The 25069-nt window shown below is 42.2% G+C and overlaps 2 protein-coding genes across 2 annotated transcripts; both read right to left on the bottom strand.

Moving 5' to 3' along the window:
* Nucleotides 1-1150: 1150 nt before the first annotated feature.
* On the bottom strand, nt 1151-14577 carry adam17b (ADAM metallopeptidase domain 17b). Its single transcript, XM_048250264.1, has 19 exons — nt 12402-14577; nt 11924-12056; nt 11324-11457; nt 10843-10931; nt 9618-9801; nt 7614-7741; nt 7137-7223; nt 6808-6918; nt 6010-6154; nt 4769-4860; nt 4464-4616; nt 3866-4065; nt 3607-3710; nt 3200-3334; nt 2808-2938; nt 2590-2668; nt 2345-2433; nt 1877-1933; nt 1151-1630 (listed from the first exon to the last, which is right to left on the bottom strand). Exons 1-19 carry the CDS (start codon nt 12484-12486, stop codon nt 1232-1234), a joined length of 2535 nt encoding a protein of 844 aa, XP_048106221.1. The 5' UTR covers nt 12487-14577; the 3' UTR covers nt 1151-1231.
* Nucleotides 14578-15044: 467 nt separating this feature from the next.
* On the bottom strand, nt 15045-23793 carry ywhaqa (tyrosine 3-monooxygenase/tryptophan 5-monooxygenase activation protein, theta polypeptide a). Its single transcript, XM_048250265.1, has 6 exons — nt 23688-23793; nt 22338-22819; nt 18640-18763; nt 18241-18404; nt 16098-16193; nt 15045-15143 (listed from the first exon to the last, which is right to left on the bottom strand). Exons 2-6 carry the CDS (start codon nt 22629-22631, stop codon nt 15084-15086), a joined length of 738 nt encoding a protein of 245 aa, XP_048106222.1. The 5' UTR covers nt 22632-22819; nt 23688-23793; the 3' UTR covers nt 15045-15083.
* Nucleotides 23794-25069: the final 1276 nt, after the last annotated feature.

Genomic DNA, 25069 nt, shown 5'->3' with positions numbered 1-25069 from the left:
CAATATATTTCGTCATCAATACCTAAATCTTTCAGAGAAAAATACAAAGGAACCTCTATATCCCGAGAAGCTGTATCAGGGATGCATGTTGCATCTTTATATTAAACAAACATGACCGTATACAGGTTGACGGCCAATTACACAGTAACCAACTGGAATCTTTAAATCAAGGGGAAAGAGGTTACTTGCATCTGTTAGAACTGATATCTACACACCCAGTACTTTGGGGTGATTGTTATAGCTGAAATAACACTAGATATAAGTAAGATGAAAGTGACCAACAGAAGTACCTACATTTTGTCACTAGTGCAGAGAATGTAATAACCCTGTGTCTACCTGGACAAGTTCAGGATACTGGGTACAATATACACACCATTATTGCCAGTATAATGAGCCCATATTTCATGTAACCTATCCTTGTAAACCTATTTAAAGGGTCTTTGTAGAGTTAGCCTTGGAGTTTGTCATCTCTGGTGATAGCTTTGGTGTTTGAGCAAACGTCAACCTGCTCAATGCAGCAGCAATTCACACACAGCGTTCGACCATGATTCAGTCTTAAACGTACAGTATTTATAAAAATATATAAAATTCCCAGTTATTTTTGCAGAGCGCATTTCAGTGCTTGTAAAGTGGTTTATACTATGTAAGTTCTGTTTTCAGGGGCCTTCTTTAGCAGAGTAGCTTTAAAGGAAAGTTTTTTTGGCAATACCAGCACTGACAGACACTAAAAATATATAAAGTACAAACACACATAATCTCCAATATAGGAGTAGACATTATTCCAAATGTGTCTCTGTTACAAATCTGAGCTCAAATGAAATGTCTGTCCTGTTGGAATTGTATAACTCACAACATGCACATGTATGCATTACGTACTAATGTCATTAGTACACAAGTCCTGCTTGTTCCACCACTATGTACCTTGTTAAGAGTTTCTGTCTCTACTTCTGCTCTACTTGTGGCCATTGCAATTAGAGTACTTTTGTACTTTTCAATGTTTGAGTTGAGCTCTCTACCTCTCTTTCTCCCTTTTCTCTCTCTACCTCTCTCTCTACCTCTCTCTCTACCTCTCTCTCTACCTCTCTCTCTATATCTCTCTCTATATCTCTCTCTCTACCTCTCTTTCTCCCTTTTCTCTCTCTACCTCTCTCTATATCTCTCTCTCTCTACCTCTCTCTCTATATCTCTCTCTCTACCTCTCTCTCTCTCTATATCTCTCACTCTCTCCCAGTTAGCACACTGTCTCTTTGCTGTTGAGTCGCGCCTGTCTCTGCAGCCGGAATGATTTGGCCTTGTCGCTGCGCACGCCACTGGCCGGAGAGCTCTTGGTCAGGTCCTCGAAGGAGCGCGCCTCCGTGCCACCCCCACTGGACGAGAAGTCCTCCTCCAGGACCTGCTCGTCCAGTGGTGAGTCGTAGCTGGGGTCCTCCTGGATGGTGGCCATGCGGGGCGTTTCCACGGCGGCCGGAAGGAGTGGAGCCAGCGTGGGCGCTGGGGCCAGGATCGGGGGGGTGCTGGTCTGCAGGGGCCCTGAGGCCTGGAAGCGAGGGGGGGCTGCACACAGGGAAGAGGGAGGGGGCTTGAAGATGCGCAGGGACGCTGAATCCAGACTGCTCAGAATCTCAGCGTTCTGATAGAGAAGACAAACACAATGCACAGAGATGTATAAAGACCAGTGGAAAAAAACAGTCCCATTGCCCATTGGCCCTACAAACTCAAATTACTGGTCAAAAGGGCAATTTTAGATGTTATCGACACCTTTCCCCATGTATCTACAACAACATCAGTTCTAATAGATATGCCAACACAACAGTCATTAGTGGGGTGGAGAAACTAAACATTAATAACGTTTGCTGGAGGAGTAAGCAGTACTTACACTGGGGTAAAACAGAGATTTGGTCTTCAGCTCATACTGCTGGTCTAGTTTCCTGTCCTGGAAGAGAGACAACACACAGATCTGAGCTCAGACCAACAAGGACCTATGATGCTTGACCACCAAGAGCTTAGACCAACAAGGACCTATGATGCTTGACCATCAAGAGCTTAGGTGGAGCAGCAGTAACATCAAAGACTGGCGATTGATTGACTCGGGTTCGATTCCCGCCATTGTAAGTCTGTTTCGCTTTGGATAAAACTATTTGCTAAATATCAGTCTACTTTAACTTTAACAAGAAGACCATGATTCTTGTTTCATAAAGGTACAAATTATATACCAAGGTACTAATGTACCAAATTACTAGAAATTAGAGTAAAAACTACAATGTATGTTATGTCCTGGAGTGAGTTCACTGTAACTGTTCACAGATGAGCTCATGCAGCAAAAAGAAATGGATCAGATCCTCACCACGCAGTGCACCAGAATACTAAGAGGGATCCAGAACAGCAGGGAGAACGCAATCACCGAACCCACTATGTTGTCCGCCAGGAACTTTCCTACACACAGAACATAGGCATAATCTTGCATGAGAATGTTACATGATACTATAACATACAATGTAGGACAGTATGTGTGTGTAGAGAAAAAAGTTTACAAATTGAAAAGCAAACTAGATCTGAATGTGAGATTTTCCATTTAAACAAAAAACCCACCAAATGTGTTGATGTCCAGCTTGCCGATGAAATCCCACAATCTCTCAATGACATCCTGCACCTGTTTATTGCATTTACCCTGGAATATAACAAACATCTTAATCAACATGTAGAAATGACATTTCTTGACAGCCTGCTCTTGAAATGTGGCAAATGCTTCTCTTGAGTCAAACCAGACACCTTTAAAATGCTTAATCCAGTGCAGCTAAGTCACTCACATTGCCATCACAGAAACCAACGGTGCAGGGTTTGCCTTTGCGCAGAAACAGGGGCTGTTTCTTCTGGTCGCGGTAGGGTGTGCACACGCCGTTCTTGTTCCGGCAGCACACCTTACAGGAGCTCTTGGTCTCTGAGAGACAGAAAGGAAGAGGCGGGGCAAAACAATGACCCACAATGATACAGAACTGAATTATATTTTTGACTAAAGGTCAGCAGACCAGGTCTGACCCCCCACAGTAGTAGCAGAATAATAATGACCAGTGTGAGGGGCTTTATTGACAAAAGAGAGTTGTTCTTGAGAGCTACTGAACAACTAAAAACGATACGGGAAAAAAACAACTTTACAGTTCCCGCCCAGTGATGAGCTAATGACGCGGTCGGAGAGCCGTACCATTGCAAGCGCAGGGCTCCAGCTTAGCGAAGGCCACACAGAAGGGGATGCACTCCCCACTCTGACACTGGCCGTTGTCCACGCACACCGTCTTGTCGGGAGCATTCTCTGGAGGAGGACACTCACTGCTGTTCCCTTAGGGCCCCAAGGACAGAAATCAGACACTAGCTCTCAGTCATCACACAACACTGACTTGTGTTGTGGGTCTCTCTGTCCCACAGACTTCTATTAAAGTGAGCACACTACAAGTGTTGAGGTTACTAAATCCCTGCAGCTAGGGTGATCTAGACATTGCTATAGGATGAAATATAGGCTGGATGGATAAAATTGCATGTGTGCAGTAACAGTAGAATTGATTACATGCTGTCTGTGTGTGCAGGTGACAGCCACTGTTAGAGTATCCTTACCAGTGCAGAAGGACATCCCCTTACAGGTGGCGTTGATGGGCTCCTGACACACCTTCCCCTTCTTTTCATACATGCACTCTCTACAGCAGGCACTGTTACGGTCACTGGGGGGGAAGAAAGACAGAGAAAGAAGGAAAGAGAGAAAAACAGACAGAGAGAAAGAGAGAGATAGAGAGAATAAATACAGGATATCCTGAATAGTGTCTGTGAAGCATGTTATGCATCATTGCCACCCAATGCATTATTGCCACCAAAGCACCTGCACTTTTTCCCAGGCCGGAGTTTGCAGTTGGCAGTGCAGCAGGGGTCATTGCTGAGGTGCAGAAGTCCGGGGTCACACTCCTCTCCGTCCTCCACACGCGAGTTCCCACACACGCTGCTGTTCCGCACGCGAAAGCAAGAGGGCGCCTTGAACTTGAGTCGCTTCAGGATGGACATCTTACTACAGGTGGAGAAGAGCTGTGTGCATGCGTAAATAAAGCCAATCATCAATCATGAGAGACCTGTGTGCATGCGTAAATAAAGCCAATCATCAATCATGAGAGACCAACATCTTCAACGCCAGCTAACCAAGGCTAGTCTAGCCAGTTCTAAAGGTAAGGGCAACATACTGCTCTTCTAACTAGTTTTGAAGTACTAGTAACTCTTTTTACTCTTTCCTAATGTGCAAGTGCACGCTTGTGTTAATGCTTCAATTTAGTACACGGTCATATTTACATCTTTTGTACAGTGGGTGTGGATGTGGTTAGGTATTGGAGAGCTTCTGCCTGAATATTGTACACCATTCAACTGATGGTGATTAACACATCTGCTAAGTGACTGCCTGACAGTTAGGGGGGCAGGAAGGACGGGGGTACCTTGTTGTTGGAGTGGTCCCCACTGACAGCAATGGGGTACATGACGTATTTCCCTCCCTGGTCATCACGGGGGGCGCAGTCCGGCATGTCATCCGGGTCGTGTACCGCACCAAAGTTATGGCCCAGCTCATGGGTGGTGACCAGGTCTGCTTCCTTCAGGTAAGTAAGAGGGAGAGGTTATGTTTAGAGAAAAAAGGTTGAATGAATAATTGCATGTACAGTGTCATAGCTGTGATGTGGCGACTCTCATCTGTTTACAGCCTCTATGGAAGCCTACAGGGCTGAAAATCATTTAGTGAACTTGCCTTTGTTAATATAGTTTTCCCATAATTCTTGGTGCTGGTCAGCCCAGTGTTTAGGTATATGGCTCTTTGGTCACTGGGTGAGGGAGTGCACTCTGAAACGGTTAAGACAAGATAGCATCACGTCACATGAAACAACATCATGTAGCTAATGGCCATCAACATCCTCCCAGTTGGCACCCTATCACACAGCACATTTGATAGCAGTTAGGACAACCATGCATTCAACATACCAAATCAAATACAAACATTCAGGATTTAAGCATCTCTGATATACTGTAATTTACCACCTATTGACCAAGGTTTACACATTGATTTCACAACATTTCATCAGCTATGAGGTTAATACACAGGAGTTGGCTATACATATACATATATAGGCATTTCTTTTATTATTTTACCTTTTATTAAACATGATCAGATTCTGAGTCACTGGGTTATTGGGCACTGCGGTTGATATACTGTTGTTTATATTTTATATATTTTACATGATACGAAGCACCAACAACGTAGTTAGCAAACCCAGAGTTTATTGCAGAAGACTGTTAAGACCATTTACCAACTGTCCCCCTACCAGCTCCTCCAACCCAGTATCGCAAGGATTCGTTGTACTGTCACGTTTGGTTCATCTATTATTCGTGTCATGTTTGGTTCATCTATTATTTCGTGTCACGTTTGGTTCATCTATTATTCGTGTCACGTTTGGTTCATCTATTATTCGTGCTCTGGTTGGAGGAGAATAGTAAGGGGACAGATTTAACAGTCTTCTGCAATAAACTCCGGGTTCGCTAACTACATTGTTGGTGCTTCGTTTTATGTGTATGTGTCGTTTTATGTGTGACCCTGAGCAAGCTACTGACGAGGTTTGGTGCTGTTTTGAACAATATTACTGGTTATAAAATACTATTTGGGAAGCGTTTAGCTTACCGCCCTTAGCTAATCCACTATTTGCGATTTGGGGCTATAGCATATACTGTAGTGGTTGATCAACGAAAAATACTGTTATTTGATGTGTTTTAATGCAGAAAAAAACCCTGGGGTCAATTTTCGCTGGAGTTACACTTTAACCGCCTTGCTCAAGGGCACAACGGTGGGAGCTGGGAATTGAACCCACAACTTTTCAGGCTACTGCATGCTAGCCCAGCTCCTTAGCCACTACGCTACCACTGCCCCATTTATACACAATGCGGCTAATACACAGGAAATGACTGTACATCCAGGAGTTCTAAAGGAGGCTCACTCACTCTCAGAGCACACACCGCCAGGGAAGCCCTGTTTGGAGGGTGCCACATATGCCAGACCCAGGGTGCCCTCGTCAAAGTCCTGGTAGGTGAACAGATGTGCCAGACACACCTGCGATGCATTGTCAGCTATGTCTCTGCTGAATTGCTGGAGTGAGAGAACAGGGAGAAATGAAGGACAGGGAGCCATGACTAGTGGAAAGTATCCCCATTAAATACAGCACTGACACCACGATAACACAATGACTAGATCCTCCTGGGTCACTAAGAATGTTAGTTTAGGTAACACTTTACTTGACTGTATCGACATAAGAGTGACATGACACGGTCATGAACACATGACATGACACATGAAACATAACCCTAATCCTAACCTCTAACCCTAATCCTATAACCCCCAACCCTAAGCCTAACTCTAAACCTAACCCTAAACCTAATCCTAACCCTAACTTGTTATGACAAAAACGGAATGTCACTTAATAACAGAAGCGTTATGTCATAAAAGTGTATGACTTGTTTGTGACACGTTCATGAGTGTCATGTCACTCTTTTGTTGACACTGTCAAGTAAAGTGTAACCGATTATTTTTATTTTATTTATCTACCCTTTATTTTACCAGTTGAGTCCCATTGAGAGCTTACATCTCTTTTTTGAAGGGAGCCCTAGATTAGTAGTCCTAATTTAGAGGTTTCAATTTCAAAGGTCAAACCTCTCTCCACTTGTCTCAGAGAAAGTTTAGGAACACTTAAGACCACAGATACACTTGGCCATGTCCGAGCAACCAACGGTCCACTCACTCACCTCCAGAAGTTTCTTCACATCCCACACGTCCTTTCCCTTCACCGGGCTTCCCTCCATGTTGAAGTGGAGCTCCCCCGGTGCTACTGGAGTCGGCTCTTTGTTGATTATAATCTAAGAAGTCAGCGTAAAGTGCCGGCACAGTCTAAGTATCAGTTATGAAAAGGTCCTCAACAATGAGAAGTATGCTTTGTGTGAAAGTTGTGGGACATAATCAAATCGAAAAAAAAAAAAAAAAATTGATTTAAGGTTCTTTTGACGATACTGGCAGGAAGAAGTGTTCATCATGTAGTCTTGCATTACAAAGCTCCAAGTTGGGATGTCCTTCTCACCTGTTGGATTTGAACACCATAACCTTTGAACTCATCATCCCAAGATGTGTTCCTATAGATGTCATCCACACGGTCGATCAGCTCAATCTGAAGTGAGAAGTCATAATCTCGTCATGTGTATCAGTTCTACAGTATACTTTCATCTCAAATGAAAATAGAAATCCCAGTTAGGCAATTTGTGAACATGAAATGTATGCACTCCTATCCTCTAGTAGTAGTACTACTCTATTCTATTCTATTGTTGTATTCTATTACTCTATAATGTTCTCTACTCTATTGCTGTATTCTATTACTCTATTATTCTGTTCTCTATTCTATTGCTGTAGCTGTAGCTCTGTGGCTTAAATGTTATTCTATTCTAAGTGCTATTCTATTGCTTTAAGTCGCTTTGGATGAAAGCGTCTGCCAAATGAATATATGCTATTGCATGTGTGTAGTTGTGTCCATCTGTATGTCAGTCGGTCGGATTGTTCTTACCAGGTAGTTGAGGGTGGTGCTCTCCTCCCCACGGCCCATGTGCTTGAAGAAGCGGTGGTCAGCCACCAGCAGCAGAGGGCAGGTGTTCACGCTGTGGTCGTGCACCTGCCGCGTCTCTCTGATGTGCTCTGGACATCACAAACACAAAGCACACAGTAGATTGTACACAGTGCCAGAGCCAAACATATCAACTATCAAATAACAACCCTTAAAGGCACCTTAACAGTTTTTTTACCTTAACATAATGTTTTGAAAATCATTTTGATGGCAATTACCAACCTAGCCACTTTCCGTGTTTAGGTAGGAAACATAGGTAGGAACACTGACCCTCCCCATACTTTGTAACAAAAGACGCACATTTAGTTTGTTTATTATGCACTTCTCAACTGTAGGAGGACCCCCAGAACAAATCTTCTTTAATGCTGCTTATGATACATTAAGGGCTGCAAGCTGATGATACATGGGGAAACTTGTTGAGCAATGTTGCTGGGCAGTGTTCCTCATTATTGTGCTTCTGGCATGTTCCCATTGATATTGGGCAACAATTTATTTTCTGGAGAACTAATCATCTGTAGGCAAATTCTAGAGCCGTATAAAGATCTTTATCTTTATGCGGCTCTGGCAAATCCTAATGATCATCCAATCAGAATAAATGGAACTGGTTATGTGGTTGCCCAGCGACATTGCTCAAAACGTTGCCCCATGCCTCATCACCTTTACAATCAAATCAACCTACATCATAGCCTTTCTAATGGCAGACGCTTAACTGGTTTACTGAGGACTGATGTGGATAAAAGCATAAGCAGAAGGTGCAAGAAGAAGATGCATGTATAGTATATGTGTCATTGTATCTATCTATGTATCTCCTTCCTGCTCAGTTGATCTAAGAACAGGGATTTTACAAGGCTTTCAAATGTAAGTTAAGGAAGTCACAACACACTGATGATGGCCTAGGGGCGAAACACGTACGTTTGTAGACATGGTCCATTAAAATAGGGTTAAGGCTGCCAGTCTTATGACGTCATTTTCTATATTTTTGATATGTTGCTGAGTAGATCATAAGCAGCAAAGAAAAGTGATTGATAATGACTGACTGACTATTATTGTGTTACATGCTTCAAATGTAAAGCACTTTGAGCTGCATTCTGTGTATGAAAGGTGCTATACAAATAAAGCTTATTATTATTATTATTATTATTATAAAATGTTTTGCAAGAGCTAATGCGTGAGAGTGTGGTTTTCAACTTGTGTTTTTTACAGTCTTTTATCGAACTCGCACCCTAAGAGGTAATTTAATTTTGGAATTGAGCGCGTCTGTTCCTGTGTAAGTAAAGGAAGTCACCATTAAGTCATCTCTTTATTAATTTCACTATCGCGTCATTCTCAATTCCCTTATTTGGTTTTTCTTTTGAAAGTATGTTACTGTATAGAACCACAGTGTCATCCGCCACAACCATCAAATCCCCTGATCTCTCTTAGCTTTAGTACGCATTCTGTATGTGTATGCACATACATGTTTTTGTAAATGAAAGATGTCTGCGCTTTAACTCCTTTAAGGTGATATGATACATGGGCCAACTTTTTGAGCAAATGTTGCTGGACAACCACATAACCAGTTCAATTTATTCTCTTTAGATGATCATGACGATTTACCTACTGATGATTAGAATGGCAATGGGAACATGCCAGAGCCATAATATGGAACATTGCCCAGCAACATTGCTCAAAAAGTTGCCTCATCAAGTTTTATTAACTGTGTTGTGTGATTAGTGGGAGCACTTGTGCCCAGCTTTACTAGACATTAGGGAGTAAGAAAACCTTTCTTTACCACTCTGTGACACAGGATTGCATTATCAAAATCTCCTGGTGCAATTATATTCATCTGTACATTTTCCTCTGCAATACTGTTGCAATTTTGGCCATATCAAATATACTCTGCTTGAATACTCTTTCTGTCACTGGGCTGCAGATTTAGACGTATGGCCATTGGCCAGTGAGTCTCACCCTCTTCCTCCCCATCATCATTGCTGTGGGGAAGCTGCACTCCATCTGGAAGGAGGTCACGGAGGCCAGCATTGACATAGCCACACACTTTAGAGGAAGCGAGCCGGCTGATGTTGTGGATGTCCTCAGAGCGGTAGACCAGTAGCCGGTCGCGTGCTGCTGCCGAGGTGTACCTCCACAGGGGCTGAGGCAGGAGGGGAAAGTGGAAGAGGACGAGCCAGCATGGTCAGAGGGTGAAGGAGAGCGAGATCGATTACAGGGTGATAAACACAGGAAGGGAGAAGACACAAAAAGGGACAACATAGGGTGACAACAAGGCAGTCAGGCGCACCAGGAAATAGTGAAATCCAAAAGCTTTTTTTTCTTTTTTCTTATACTTTGTCCATTTTAAAATCTTAAAGGGTCAATCATACAGGGCGGACACAGGAACTCACAGAACAGCTCTCAGAAACAAGCTGATCGTAAAAAGTACATTTGTCAACCCTTCCTCAGGATGTCAATGTTTTAGTTCCACCCATTTCCACTTTGAAGATAAAATAGAAGGGATTTCACCTTGTTCTCTGATGTTAACATAAGGTATGCAACATTGGTCTGTCAAAAACACACTCAGATGCTATTTTACCAGCCCATTTACAACCTTGCTATTAGGCTGGGGAATAAAACAACTCATTTTAACAGATATCTAGCACTCCCTCATGGTTATCTGGTACATGAATCACTAAGTGAGCTTTATGCTGATTGGTTGCCTTGCAGCCAAAGACGGTTCACAGTTCACAATTAGCAAGCAACCAGAGCCCAGCAACTTCTTCCTGAATTTCCAACTCGTACTACTAAATAACATAATGGTAAAATTGGGTGGTGATTAGAGGGATGTTTTTTAGTGGTCATTTCGAAATTCAAGCAAACAACCATGTTTCCTGTTCACAGTAGCTTTGTGGTCATGCACCAAACTCTTCTTATTCCACAAACCCAAAGTAACAGTTATCCATTCTAGGTCATCTTTAACAAGCAGAGCACTTCCGTAATTATTCTTCACAGTAAGCATCCTTGTATTCATAATGACCATTGCATTTGATTCTCATCATGTATTTCTTTTGCATGTTAGCAGTGTCATCGTTGTTGACATTTCAACAGCAATACAGCCAATGCCATTCCTGTTCACCACCCCAACTGAAGGACAACCTGCAAGACTAAATATGAAGCCAATCTGACGTAGATGCCATACCTCTATGTTATACTCTGCATCATGGAGGAGGATATGGGCTGAGAACTCGTTGTCATCGATGTGAGCCTGGACTCGAGAGTGTTCCTCCCCTTTGGAGTGATAGGAGTTCAGTTTAACACAGGCACAAGTCACACATACCAAACAACACCACTTACAGTAAGTGGGTACATATATAATGCTTGCTTAGGTACACTAAGGCATATTTTGTGAAACAGCCTCTAATTGAGATATGATAATCAGTGGTCGACATATGTCAAAAGAGGGACAAGCACACGCAAAAAGAGGAGAGGCACTGGTGAGCATCTTCTCTTTTTGAATCTGTTGGACAAAGTCAACAATGTGACATCTATCTGTTTTCGGAGAAAGATCTTTCTGTGCTGTCTGAAATTGGCAATACTTGCTAAGCCCAAAGAACTAGGAGAGGGGATTCTCCATCAGCAGACTACTGTTAGCAGAAGAACAGAACAAGAATGATATTCACCGATCACATGGCCTGTGAAGAAGTTTTGTCTGTGCACTTTTATCAGCTCCTCATTCCCATTCTCCCCCATAGCCATAGCCCTGAAGTCATCAGCAAACAGCTCTGTGTTGGTTGTAAGATAAAGCCTAAAGTGCCTGGATACAAAAGCAGACAGGGAAACAAGTCATCAAGGTGGAAAAGAAAATCAAGTAGCCTAGTACAGACTGATCTACAATGATAAGGAATCAAGGGGTGAGAACCAGAGGGGCGTAAGTGACATTTTTGGCGAAATTGAGATATATGCCTATATCAAATGAAATCTTATACTATCAAAAGGACAACATTATTTTAAAAGTAATTTTACAGTTATTAGTGAAGAACCAAAGGACTTGGTGAAAGTTAAAGTGAAGTTGGTGAAATAGCCTATCACTTACGCCCCTCTGGTTCTAACCTCAATGATAAGGCTGATAGAATCCACAGAAAACCTAGATAGTTAGAGGATGATGTTTACTTGATAATAGGCTAATCCAAGGATGATAGATGATGCTATTCTCCTTTTGTCTGTCATTGGCCCAATTTATTCAAATCGAGGTCATAAAAGTGGTCTCAGGTCAGACAAACCTTTGTAGAGCTGTGAAACTGAGCAGCCTCTCCATATGGGTGTTCATCTGGACATCCCGCTTTCGGACCGAGTGTTGCTTGAGCCTGGACATGGGCAGAACCTCAAAGTCGGACAGCATGGAACTAAGGGTGCCTGGGGAGGTGTCACAGGTGGTCAAATCGGGACAGTCGCTGTTCTACATATCACCTCTTGCATATTTTTCTGTGAGGAAATGGCCATTGGACAGACACGCAACGGGGAGGAAAACAGGCTATTGCAGAGGGGTTGCAGCTGCTTGCTAGAATTGCAACAGGTAGGCTAGCCTAGTTGTCCAACTTAACTAAGCCGTGATGGATTTGGGTTAAATATATCGCTGGAATAGACTGTCAACATAAACTGTCAACTTACTTGATTATTACTTACTTGATTATTACATATCAACATCGGGTTAAAATCAATGAAAGTAACTACGTTGTAGCCGCTAATCAAAACACTCACCTAGTTCATGGTCTTCTTCAACATCACCTCGAGCAGTCTCTCCCATAAAAAGTAAATAAAATACAATAAAAACATAAAGATCCATGGCGGCCAAGTTTGCGCTGCTGACTAATGTCAAAACTCGGCTTGCTTATCCCGAACAGTTACGTGATGTCCACAGGATTAACAGCCTGCTTCAATCAACATCAACATCTGGACGTCATGATAAAACTATGAAGTTCGCTTGCTCATGGGCCGACGCGTTACAAAGAAGCAATGAATGAACTTAGACGATGAAACAAATTAACGTGCTACATTGTATCATAAACACATTTCCCTCGCACGTAGTAAACCGTTGTTGGTAAAACTTAAGAATTAACTCAAAAAGATTTCAGACAAAGTCGTCAGATTCCAGTTTAGACTCGAGCAACCATACACCCGGAAGTGTTCTCAATCCCTAGACAAGGAAAAAAAAATCTGTTTTGGCATGCATGCGCAGACGTCAGATAGAGTAGCCAAAACCCACGGTCGGCAACCCCCCTGATATGAAATGATTTGTTTGTATAATCTTATCTCAGAACATGGCTGCGAATGTGTCTCATAGTGCTAGGCGCGAACTATGTGTGCAGGGAGAGGCATTTTTCTGGCTGTTTAAATCAGGCCAGACGAAGTGACCAAGGCTTACATAAGTGTGTAGACTCGACTGGAACTGGAGGGGTTGGACATAGACGAATCCTCACACTGCGTGGCATCTGCGCTCATCTATTTTTACTATTTGCCTTGTACCCATCTCACCCCCTTCACATATTTGTGTTCAGTTTATATGCTTATATACATGTAACCAAGATGGTCTGGTTAATAGTTAAATTGAACATTCATTTCAGACATGACAACCTAGGCTACACGTCATAATATTATTAGTCGAATAAATGGTTAGTTCATTCAAGTAGGTCATTGACATTTGCAGAATTCCATGCACCCACCCAAAAATGAAATGAAGTGTTTCAAATATGTGGTTTAGAAAATGTCATCTTTATTCATGTTACATAACTTGCGTAGGGCATGTACGTTTCCACAAGGCTTTTAGGACTACAATCAATGATTAGCAAATACACAATAGTGGTCCAAATCTCTAAAGACAAAGCACTGGACAAACCAGACACTCCCGTACATGTGCACAAATCTGCAATGAAAAGTACTAAGTCCAAAGTGGGAATTTTGGGATTGAATTGGTTCCCATTCCAGTGTCCACTGAAACCTGGCATGCATGAGGTCATATAAATATTTTTTTTTATTTACTCACAGTTTGGTCTGCATAAAACTCCATCTTATAATGTAAGTCTATTAGATCATACATGCTACGTGTAAACACATTGATGTGAACATTACCCAAAAAGGAGTGTTTTTGCCCATCAAGGACGCACCTTTTTACTGCCAACGAAGAGTGTTGGCTTGGCGGAGAGAGGCTCACTGACTTGCTACTGTGGTTAGACTATAGCTCACAAAGCTTAAAAGAACAGAGGCTTCAAAAGTGTTTCAAGTCCAATGCATGAATGGTCAACAACACTGTCTCATCTGCTGATATAAGTCCAACAGGAGCTGGAAAGACAGGCCAAAAGTTGGCTAATGGCCATCTCGAACATCATTGATAAAGTACATGTGTCACTCTTTAGAATTCCCACTGCCTCGCTATGGGTGAAAATGCATCTAGCCATTTGGTGTTTGAACATATGCACACAAATCCTGCTGCCCTCTCATCAAGCGGAGGCATAATCAGTGGTACATGAACCTATCAATACTTTTCTATGGCAGAGACTGCACATAAAGAAGGCCGGGACATATACAATTTAAGGAATGGAGATATCAATTTAACTCTGTTTTATAATCATAATAAAAGCCAAGTGGTGGGGAAAAAGATTAAATAAGTCCATGTACACAAATACACAGTGCCTATAAAAAGTATTTACTCTCCTTGGAAGTTTTCACCTTTAATTGTTTTATAACACAAAACCATAAAACTTCTCTCCACTTCAGAGTTTAGAACCTCCCACATTCCTTCTGGTAAACTCTAGCTGAGATATCAAGGTTTTTTTTCCAACTGGGACATTCTTTGCCACTCTTCAGTAGAGTGATGGGTACAGCACCTGGCTCTAGACGGATTTACAGCCATGCCATATTACCCTTCTTAATGATGGATTCAATTGTAGTCTACTCTAAAATATATTCAGTGAAATTTCCTTGCATCTATCCCCTCACTTGTGCTTCTCAGTAATGTTTTCAGAGTTGCTTAGCATCTGTTTTTGTCTTCATGCTGTAGTTTTTGCCCAGACAGATGCAGGTGTATTTATACCAGGACCACTTGAAACACACTGACTAAAACCAACTGGCTGCACCAATGATTATTTATTTCAAAGAGGGCGAATACTTCAATAAATCATTTGGCTCCATTTGAGAGTCAAAAAGGGCAAATTAAATTGACTATGATTCAATGTTGTACAACCGTAAAAGATTAAATCTTTCGAGGAGAGTGAATACTCTTTATAGGCACAGTACACACTCACAGGCACACACCAGCACGTCTGCAGTTATGGGGATCCACGGAAAGACTATTCTTAAGTGAAATAAGGAATGAAGGGATGAAATGTGTAAAAGTTTTTTTTTTTCTTATTTTTCCTTGTTTTTGTGGAGAGGCGTCACATTCTCCTAATTCTCGCCCCCGTCTCCTCCTTCGCCTTCATCAGCAGCGTTGTCAGAGGTCCATAACTACAGAGACAGGAAAGACCGGCACATTAACCAGGAAAGGAGGACAGCAATGGATGAAAAAAGCACTCAAACACGGAGAATAACAAGATTAACATTTACAGAACAAGATTTAAAGAGGGTTCAAACCACAGGGGAATCAGTCGACCCAAGCACTCAACAGCCAAAAGGGCCGTTCACACCAAGAACAATAACTTCGACAATGGCAAAAGGTTTTGTCCTAGATCATATGAATGACGACATCCACACAAACTATAACGATAACGACATGAAGAACAACATCGTTGGGGATCACTTTCAGAGTGATTTTGAGAACGATAAAAAGCTGACAGCCAATTGGAATCCATAAAATTTAAGCCATCACATTCATCAACACAAGGAGAGACTTTCCTTATCGTTGGTCAGTGTGGCCGCTTTTATCGGTATAGCTATAGTGATCATTCCTGGTATGAACGACCTCTAACCTAGAACCTAGAGTCTTGACTTAATAGAGGGGCATGTGTAAGTCAGTTTATTAGAATGTGGAGTAGAATACAGTGCCTGTATTATACAACACAAATAAAGAGGGTTTTTGATGTTGATGTATGAGGGTATGCGTCATCGAGACGTTTTTGATGTGTGTGTGTATATGTTTCTTTTATTCACTTTCCAATGTGACATGTGGCTGTGTGTTTATCTCTGCCTCATTAGATTAGATCTATGCCATGACGTTAATGGGAAATGCATGCTGTGGTGAGTTGTAAGTCAACCACAACAACTTCATAGTTGCAAGAGTGCTCTTTAGCAACTGTAGTGGCAAGACTTCCACGACTATGAAGTCATATTGAGTATTCAGGGACAAGAGTTATCACCATCATGAATCAGATATTTTGCGGAGAAATGGACTATCAAGAAAGTGTGGGCCACTTATTTCAGACACATGAAGCCAGCAGAGCAGGTGACGAGCTGAAGACTCACTGTGAGGTTGTCTCTCAGTAGCTGCATGATAAGTGTGCTGTCTTTGTAGGAATCTTCGTTCAGCGTGTCGAGCTCAGCGATGGCTTCATCAAATGCCTGGAAAGACATTTTTTTAAGTCAGAGGACCAAGGACACACACACACGCGCACGCAACGCACACACACACACACACACACACACACACACACAGCAGAAATAACTTGCTCAAAGCGGCATGTACAGCTATTGTTCTTAAGAGAACAACAATTCCTTTAGGACAATTATGTAATCCCTATGCCAGAATAAAAACAATGCTATTCAAAGGGTTTCATTCGGCAATATTATAAAAAAAAAATATACAGTATATTTGTTTGCATTTGTACTGATTAATTATCCTTTTTGTGCTAGGACATTCATTTAGAATGGTGATTACATTTGGAGCACATGACATAACCAAGACACTTATACTCCAACAAATACAATATTCATCTAGACAAATATACTGCACTTCTTCCAAGACATTTGTCACGTCATACTGATGTCTGAGGTTGTACAATCTTTCCTCTCATCAGAATCCCAATGTATAGCTTGTAAAAGGGGTCAAAGACCAGGCTTGACCACTGCAGGAGCTCATCTCCACCCTGTCCTCTAATGTGAAGTAGTCATTAACTTGTAGGATTAATAGGATGGTGTGCCAGTCTCATCAGGACCGTCTTCACTGGTTAATATATTGGACTATGAGGGAGAGTCACAGAGAAATATAATCAGTGATTTTGTGATAGTGATAGTCACCAGAATTTCAAGACAGATTGGCATTTCTAAATGGCCCAACCTTTACATTGGCCATAGTTAGGGTTGGGTATCGTTTGGGTTTTATCCGATACCGGTGCTAAATCGATACTTTTAAAACGGTGCCGGTGCCTGAACCGGTACTTTGTTTTTAAAATGTTTTAACTTAAAATGGTTTAAAGCATGAATTGCTTTTTTATTATTGATAAGACCAATTTGAACATAAAATTGAACTGTTATACTCAATTTACTATCAATATCTCATTGCTCCTACGAATAATACATTTAAATGTTAAAACAGCTTGCCATGCATGCACACACAATAGTAGGCTAAAGCTCTGCTTTCTAGTTTATCCAGTGTAGGCGGTTTGCCATAAGGTATGTTAAAACCGCTTTCCATAAAACTGCCAGGTCATGGACAACGGCATTTGTAAGCAAGCTAATCTAACAGGGACTCTACTTTCCAGTTAATTCAGTGTGTTCCCAGATGCTTTAAGAAATGTCATGTCTTAACCCATAACACGCAATAGTTTTGAACATGTTAGGCTACATGTCGGTGTTTAGATTCCCAGTGCTAGCCTACAGTAGTAGGCATTTTAACAGCAACTATGGCTATGCGCTAACACCAGTCAGCTGAGTTTAATTAGCAATAACGTCCGGAGATGGTTTCGTAGCCTCTTTGACAGCTCAGTGACATCAGGTATACCTACATATATTTATGTTTTTGCCAGCTAACTTTTAACATGATCTTCAAATTCATTGTGATGCTATATGGGCCTCCTGCACATGAAAGATTAATATCATGCCATTATGTTGTTTAGAACACACCGTGAAATACAGTTTTCACCTTACAATTTTGCTGATAACATTTCAAATAAATGCCAGTTAGCGCATTAGCAAGGATATTTTGTAACATATAGGCTACTGTTGACTTTGTTTCATAGCCTTTTGCTTGTGTGTAGTTAGGCCCACTGCTAGATTTTGACAGGAGCTCACGATATCGCTTTAAAGTAAGATACTTGGGCTCACGCAAGCTGTCAAACACTGTCCACTCGCCTATGTGGGGCACCCCTCTGGTTTATACAGTGCTTATGTTAGCTAACTGTATATGGATGTGTTGCTATCAGAGCAAGATGTTAGAGATGGCGCATGACAAGCACATATTAATTTTAATCATATTTAGCACCGAAATGAGGCACCGAAATCCACGTTGTTATTCGATGCAGTTACTACCGTTTGCGTCGGCACCGGTGCCATATTAGAACCGTGTTTCGGTGCCCAACCCTAGCCATAGTTGACATCACCAACACAATCCTGGCTTAACTACTTCTATCCACAAACAACGAGTTAGCCTGTGCTTAGCGTGGACGCCAACCTGCTTGGCCAGGGAGCAGGCCTGTTCTGGGGAGTTGAGGATCTCATAGTAGAACACTGAGAAGTTGAGGGCCAAGCCCAGGCGGATGGGGTGTGTGGGCTGCATGTCGCTCTTGCTGATGTCAAAGGCCTCCTGGTAGGCGCCCTGCGAGTTGGTTATCGTCTCTGTGGGGACAAACACAGACGCAGAGGGGTGTGCCGTTAAAGAGTCAGTCCATTCACTCAGATAACACACACATCACAGGACTACTTCCATCAAAGAGTCAGGTATTCAGTATGCAAAAACAAACAAACAAACTTCAAACACATGAAAATGTTTTTTGTTCTTATATGATAATGATCAAAGAAATAAGATGCAAAGTAGATGTGCCTCCATAGTGGATGATAGTAGTAGTCTCACCCTTTTTGTCATCTCCTGCGGCAACTTCAGCAAGATATCTGTAATAGTCACCCTTCATCTTCAAATAGAAGACTTTACTCTCAGGGTTTGTGGATTTCTCAATCAAATGTTTGTTCAAAAGCTCCTGCAAGAGAAAGGGAGTTTTGTTTGTAACTTGTCATTAACAAAGCTGAGCCATTCCAGAAAACGGAAGTGTGGATCATTCTGTAACCTCACTTGAACTGAGCGCATCCTTACGAATGTACTCTCGTCACTTAAAACATGGCAACGCAGACAGACAATCTGACTTGAGGCAGTATTAAGATCTTAGCTATCCAAATGTCTGGTCGCCTGGATCTCAAGCCGTGTAGGAATAACACCCCGTCCTGGGTGGGTGACTTCTTTAGATAAAATATTAACACAAGGAGTAAATTGAAAAGTAAAAGTGAAAAGTGTGTGTCAGTCTAAAATATCACTACATGGGCAATGTTCACAGAGTACGGTGTGGAATTATGTTGCAGAGGGACAAGAGCCTGCACTGTATAGCCTGATATAACAGTGTTGTACTGTCCAACTGTCTGACTGCTTTCCAAACGCCCACAGCAGTCAACATGCACACAACACTGTACAGCCATAACACAGTTTCTCACTAACTAATGCAATGAAGCCCAACAAAAGTGGATATGTGAAGATAAATTGCAGAAAGGATGAAGAAAGACTACAGAGAGAAAGAGAGAGAGGGAGGCAAATGAGCATGTGACGGACCTAAGAGAGAGGCCGAGGGATGACATCACCGGTTTAATCTGAGCTCTGCCGTCGTACGGAACTGCACCCAGATGACCGGGTGCGAGTTGGTGAGTATTTGTGTGTGTGGGAGCACATCCTGCGAGTGCCAGTGAGATCACATGCCCTCTGCTGCTAATGCAGATTAGCAACTTGGCTAGGGAGGTGCTGACGGCCGTCCCCTCTTGCCGAGGTAGCACTGACGCAAGAGCCCGACCTGCTTCTTCATACTAAGTACACTATGAGTCTTTATTTAATCCAATTTTACATCTATTCATTTAGCAGACGCTTTTATCCAAAGCGATGTGAACTGTATTATAGGGCCATTGTCCCCAGAGTACGAGTACGAGTCTTCATAGTGACAGTATCGAAATCAGAATTAATGTTTTTTATATTCATAAGTAGTTTATATATTTTTGTTTCTTATTATGTGTTGTGTCCTGATTGTCAAAATTATGGTTGGATAGAAAAAAGTCATCCGTGTTAGCCGTTTCTCTGTTTTGTGTTCTTCCACATATGAGATGACGGATTTTATATAATTCTTGTACTGTCCCTGAGTATGAGATGTGTGTGACAGTGACTGTGTTTAGAGATGAGGGGAAATATTATATTTTTGCAGTGTTTCACTGTTCTGCACGGGTGCATCCCCTGAGTAACTATCAGCTCTGAGTTGCCAGGTTTGCACTGACCAAGGTCTGATTCAGTGGTCAACATAAGATGGGATGACCAACGCCAACTCCCGTCAGTTCACCAAGGTTCTACAAGGTCAGTGCAAGACTGTTGATCGGTTATTTTCTGCCTTCTCTGTAGATAGAGCTTGTGGCAGTTTTCAGAATACCTGACACACTGCTATGTTCAGTTGGGAGTTGTGTTTTTAGGAACTGGAACCCACAGTGACATCCATGTTCTTCCACAGTAGAGAGGGATGGGAGATGACCAAACAACAAACAAACAAACAATCGGAACACAATCAGCACCTCAAGCAAAAGCAGCATCTTGGACTAGCTCGATATGAGGGCAGTATGGCTGACCTGTATGATGTGAGGGTGCAATTTTTCATTACTGAATAACGCTGCCTTGTCTTTCATTGGTCAATTTGTAGGGTGTTTTCAGCATATATACAACATTTGAACTAAGATGTTGAATGTCACGTTGCCAAAACACAAATTCATCACCTCTACCTTATGTTCTGCCACCTGATCTAGTAGTCTGCATCCTGAAAAATATCCTCTTAAATCCAAGAAAACATCTGTTTTTGTAATTGTATATCTCAACTCCGCTGTGCAACAGGGCAATGAACTAAGAAGACTCTACAAACTTCCCAAAACATGGCAGTGTAGTAGGACGTAAAACGTCCATTCAGTCTATTTCACAACATAAGACAGCCACTTCTCATCCTTAGAATGTGTCAGTTGGTTAGTCGGTTGGATGGTTGGTTGGTCGGCCATTTGCCAGAGAAAAAAAAAAAATAACCATCATACATACATACTCCATACCTTTCCCTTCCTGCCATCTGTGCAACTACAGCACCATACTACTGGCTTCACAATGAGGAGAAGGACACCGAAGAGAAGCTCTGGATCTGTCTTAGGCACAGGCCACGCGCTGCGCATACACACACACAGGAAATCAGGACTGTATGTCTACCCTCCCCCATCTTGACACACACAGCAGCAGCAGCAGCAGCCGTAAGTAGGGCTTAAGTGATGAGGCAACTCACTTCCAGCAGACCTCTTACCAACATGTGGCTATGCATTATTGCAGTTACCATTACATGACCATGTTGTGTGCTGCAATAGAAACTACACCGTTGTTGAAGCGTCATAAAGAGATCTGCAAGTTAGAACTGGGCTTCAAAGAGTACAGAGTAATTCTATGGAATCTGTCAATACATCTTCCAATAGATGAATTCCAGTGTGTATTTGTGTGTGAGGAGTGAACACTAGAGGGCCATGATAGGTAACATAATATGGAGCGGAGATTTTATGTGTTTCACCACAGCCTCTGCAGGTAGTTAGCCCACATACTGGTCAAGATGCAATCACCTGCTGCAGACAAAGCTGAGGGGCAAACAACCAAAAAGTAATCTTCTAATCAGGACTCCAAACAAAAGAGTGGGACATGACACTGTTGTTTTTTTGCAACTCACTGACTTCATCAACGACCTAAGCAACACAGTGGGACACTGACCTCCCCATGAACTGGAAGAGATATGGGGTTACTCACTGAAAACATCCTAAGTTTTGCAAACAACACCAAGGTGCTAAGCATGCTCTGTTTATAACAATGAGTGACTCATGTTAAAACATGGTCTCGGAGATGAACGGCAGCTTGACTGTCCGAGTACGAGTCTTCCCCTCGGGTCCCTGTGAGGCCCTTCAGCTTTCAGCTTCTTCAGCATCATTAAACATGGCATTTAGACAGCCAACAACCAAGTTAGCTTCAGTGCCATGTACCTTTCTATTGTCAGCTTCTGCTCAGAGAGAGGTTCTCCAGAGGTTAGACAATGCACAGAGGCTCTGCGAGGAGTCTCATCAGCTAGCACCAGGTTATTGATAGAGCAGTCAAGGGAGTTGGTCATTCCACTGCGTCACTGAGAGGATAATCAATAGAGGCAGCAGCCCCTTGACAGGTTTCAGATAAGCATCACACCCAGTAGCACTGCAATGTCAAAGTCCACAAATGGAGCACCTCAGCAACTCTGATGAACCACTCCCACATAGCCTCCAGTTATATGAAATAGGTTACAGACACAGCACAATTGTGCTCTGCTGCTATGCACCTGTCTTACAAGCAATAAGTGTATTTTCCATCACTGTTTATCATGTTCAATTCATTATGAGTGCATCCTTCTCAACTCAGATTCTGACAGCTATCGAATCTAACGATTTAACTAGAGTGAGATGGTGATTTCTGACGACTAAAATGGAACTTACCAGCACATCATTGCAAATATCTCTCAGCTCTGATTCCACCTTCTCCCGGTATTCCTTCACCATCTGTAGCTTCTTGTCGTTGCCCTCGGTCTTCTGTTCGATGCTAGAAATTACCCTCCAGGCCGATCTCCGCGCGCCGACAACGTTCTTGTAGGCAACAGAGAGCAGATTTCTCTCCTCGTTCGACAGTTCTACTCCCTGCTCCGTCACCTCTTTCATGGATGCAGCCATGTCGTCGTAGCGCTCTGCCTGCTCAGCCAGCTTGGCCTTCTGAATAAGCTCCGTCCTATCCATCGTTTAATGCCTTTAAACTAAGTTGCTACCTTAGTGGCTTACTCCTTCAGAGTCTTCAAGTCCGCTTTGAGAAGTCCAAAACGAATGACAGGGGCACGCGTGCAGTGGATGTCAGACCAGAAAAGCAGCGGCTAGTTAGCGCTTGTTGTCATGAAAGGCGTGAGGTTAACTTTAGATCCTTTGCGTGTCTGTAAAGAAAACACATTTACAATCAAAATATGTGACACACTCGTCGTTAACTTATATGCTACTAAGGTAGCCTCCGACTATCACTATAACGTTAATTTAACGTTAGATCACATAAATAACGCAAGGCAAGTTAACGTTGCTACACCCGTAAATTACTGATATCGCAGATGCGTGTAAAGGCAATTGCAAGAACACTACAATCGTTGATATGAAAAAGATGACGATAAAAAAATAAACCATAGGATTTCTTGAAAAAGGTCAGTGATTGGTTAACCAAAGATTTAATGAAAGAGATGGCATCTCTGGCTAGCGGTGTTTGGCTGCGGCAGCTAACGTTAGTTATCCTTCTGAATTAACAGGTCCAGCCTAGTAATTAAACCACGAGTTCACGATCAAGTAACGTTACGGATTAAGTAAGCTACTTCAAGGACAGCCTTGCGAATACGCCGTCCTTGATATAGTAGACAACTATGTGAATAATAACTCGGCAAATTATAACCACAATGCTGATGACAAATCGTAGTCCAATTATTTGAATAACGTTTTAAGTTAGCTAGCTGGTCAAGCTGGCAAGTCCCTAAATAAATGTGGTTCCTTTGAGGTGTCGCACAAAACTGGCATCTTGTCGAGATTACCGATACATTTCCTGTTCATAAGATTAACATGACGGAATTGTCAACCAAATGACACATAAAAAGGCTATGCCTATGATGGCTAACGTTATCCTACCATCGACGTTAGCTAGCCCTCGAACAGAGCGACAGACTAAACAACTGATTGCTTATACACCAAAGACTGATTGCAATTTATGCATGTATACTACTTTTTAAAGGTTGATGCAGAAAGTAAAACCAATATTTATCCAACCTTAGAATGCTTAGGTCCCTTTGCTTCAAGAGGGCTCGATCGGTTTAGATGTGGAGGAGGAGGAAGCCCTCAACCAAACTGAACGATAAAGGCGTAACGTGTAAACGTTTGACCAATGAGAGAACTATGTTTTGCACCACCCAGTGGTTGTACGTCAAAATATCAACCAGTCACACACAAGCGCGGTGAACAAAGGTGGGTTTGGACCAGGACAAAGTCTACTATCTTTGTGTTTAACCCAATGTTTTTTTTCAGACATTGGGTGAACTAGAAATTTTCTGTTAACAGAAATGTATTACATTGTACACGCTTAGACCTATAGGTCTATTGATGCATTGCAGTCAACTGTGCTGCAAGGCCTACTGTCATATAGCGGCCGATTGGTTGATTGTGTAGCATCAGGAATGCCTAGGGTATTTGCCATGGATGTCAGGAGTCAGGACACTGACATTTAGCATGTTGAGTTCAATATTTGATGTCATTTGACCTTATTTCTTATGTGCTGGCTGACGGGCCAAGTAGACTATGTCTCCTGGTGAAATTGCAGTAGGCTATTGGTCACAATTGGTCATATTACATTTTAAAGCTCTGCCCCCTTAATAATAATGGAATCTGTAGCCATCTGATGACTCATCAATTTATTGAAAAAACTGTTTAGTAAAAAATGCACACACTGCAAAGGCTGTGTAGCCAAGTGAAACAGATGCCTATATGGGAATGGTGCATCATTTTATAGCAAATCGCAGGCGATATTCACTCAAATCCAATGAAATGGACTCCAGATGATAAGGAGAGTGGACAAAAACACACTGCACACACCACACCACAAGCAGCACCTGTAATAGGCTCCTTGAATCAGTCTGCACTCCGACCCACATTGTCACTATGACATGAGCCTAAGCAGACTGGAATGTAGACATGTCCATCTTTGCAAGTGTAAAGAGAAGGTTAGGGCAAATATGGGAACATAATTTCGAGTGGCCGATAACCCCCCTGAGCTGGTTTCAAGTAGCCTAGTTTCCCATCATTAAAACATCACATTCCATCTGGTCATCTCTCTTATTAAAATGTCTGTTCAATTGGGGCTCAAAGAAATCGCCAACACTGCCACTCAGCAGTAGGCTACACTACATATAGGCTACCTGGTGGTGGGAGATTTAGCAGTCAGACAAGTGTTTCTGTGCCCACATCTCTCCACCCCCAGTAAAAAAACACCCCAGTCTTTCAATATCAAATGCGGACACTGAGCGACACAAGGCTTTCTTCCAAAATAATGACAATATACCTAAGTTAAAGCTATACCTAAGTTTCAGTATTTTTCATATCAGTCTGAGATCCGGAGTTGGTTCCATTTGTGACTTTTCCTTGTTTGGTGTAAACAA

The sequence above is a fragment of the Alosa alosa genome, chromosome 8 (genome assembly GCF_017589495.1).
Source record: "Alosa alosa isolate M-15738 ecotype Scorff River chromosome 8, AALO_Geno_1.1, whole genome shotgun sequence".
Lineage (NCBI taxonomy): Eukaryota > Metazoa > Chordata > Actinopteri > Clupeiformes > Clupeidae > Alosa > Alosa alosa.
This window is presented reverse-complemented; position numbering and strand designations above follow the sequence as displayed.

Coding starts and splice junctions, on each gene's coding strand:
- adam17b (XM_048250264.1), bottom strand. CDS start 12,486: ATGGATCTTTATGTTTTTATTGTATTTTATTTACTTTTTATGGGAGAG. Junction 2,939..3,199: donor GGAGCCCTGCGCTTGCAATG/GTACGGCTCTCC, acceptor TCTGTCTCTCAG/AGACCAAGAGCTCCTGTAAG. Junction 2,434..2,589: donor GCTGGACATCAACACATTTG/GTGGGTTTTTTG, acceptor TTCTGTGTGTAG/GAAAGTTCCTGGCGGACAAC.
- ywhaqa (XM_048250265.1), bottom strand. CDS start 22,631: ATGGATAGGACGGAGCTTATTCAGAAGGCCAAGCTGGCTGAGCAGGCA. Junction 18,764..22,337: donor ATATTTGCAATGATGTGCTG/GTAAGTTCCATT, acceptor TTTCTCTTGCAG/GAGCTTTTGAACAAACATTT. Junction 18,405..18,639: donor CGCAGGAGATGACAAAAAGG/GTGAGACTACTA, acceptor TTGTCCCCACAG/AGACGATAACCAACTCGCAG.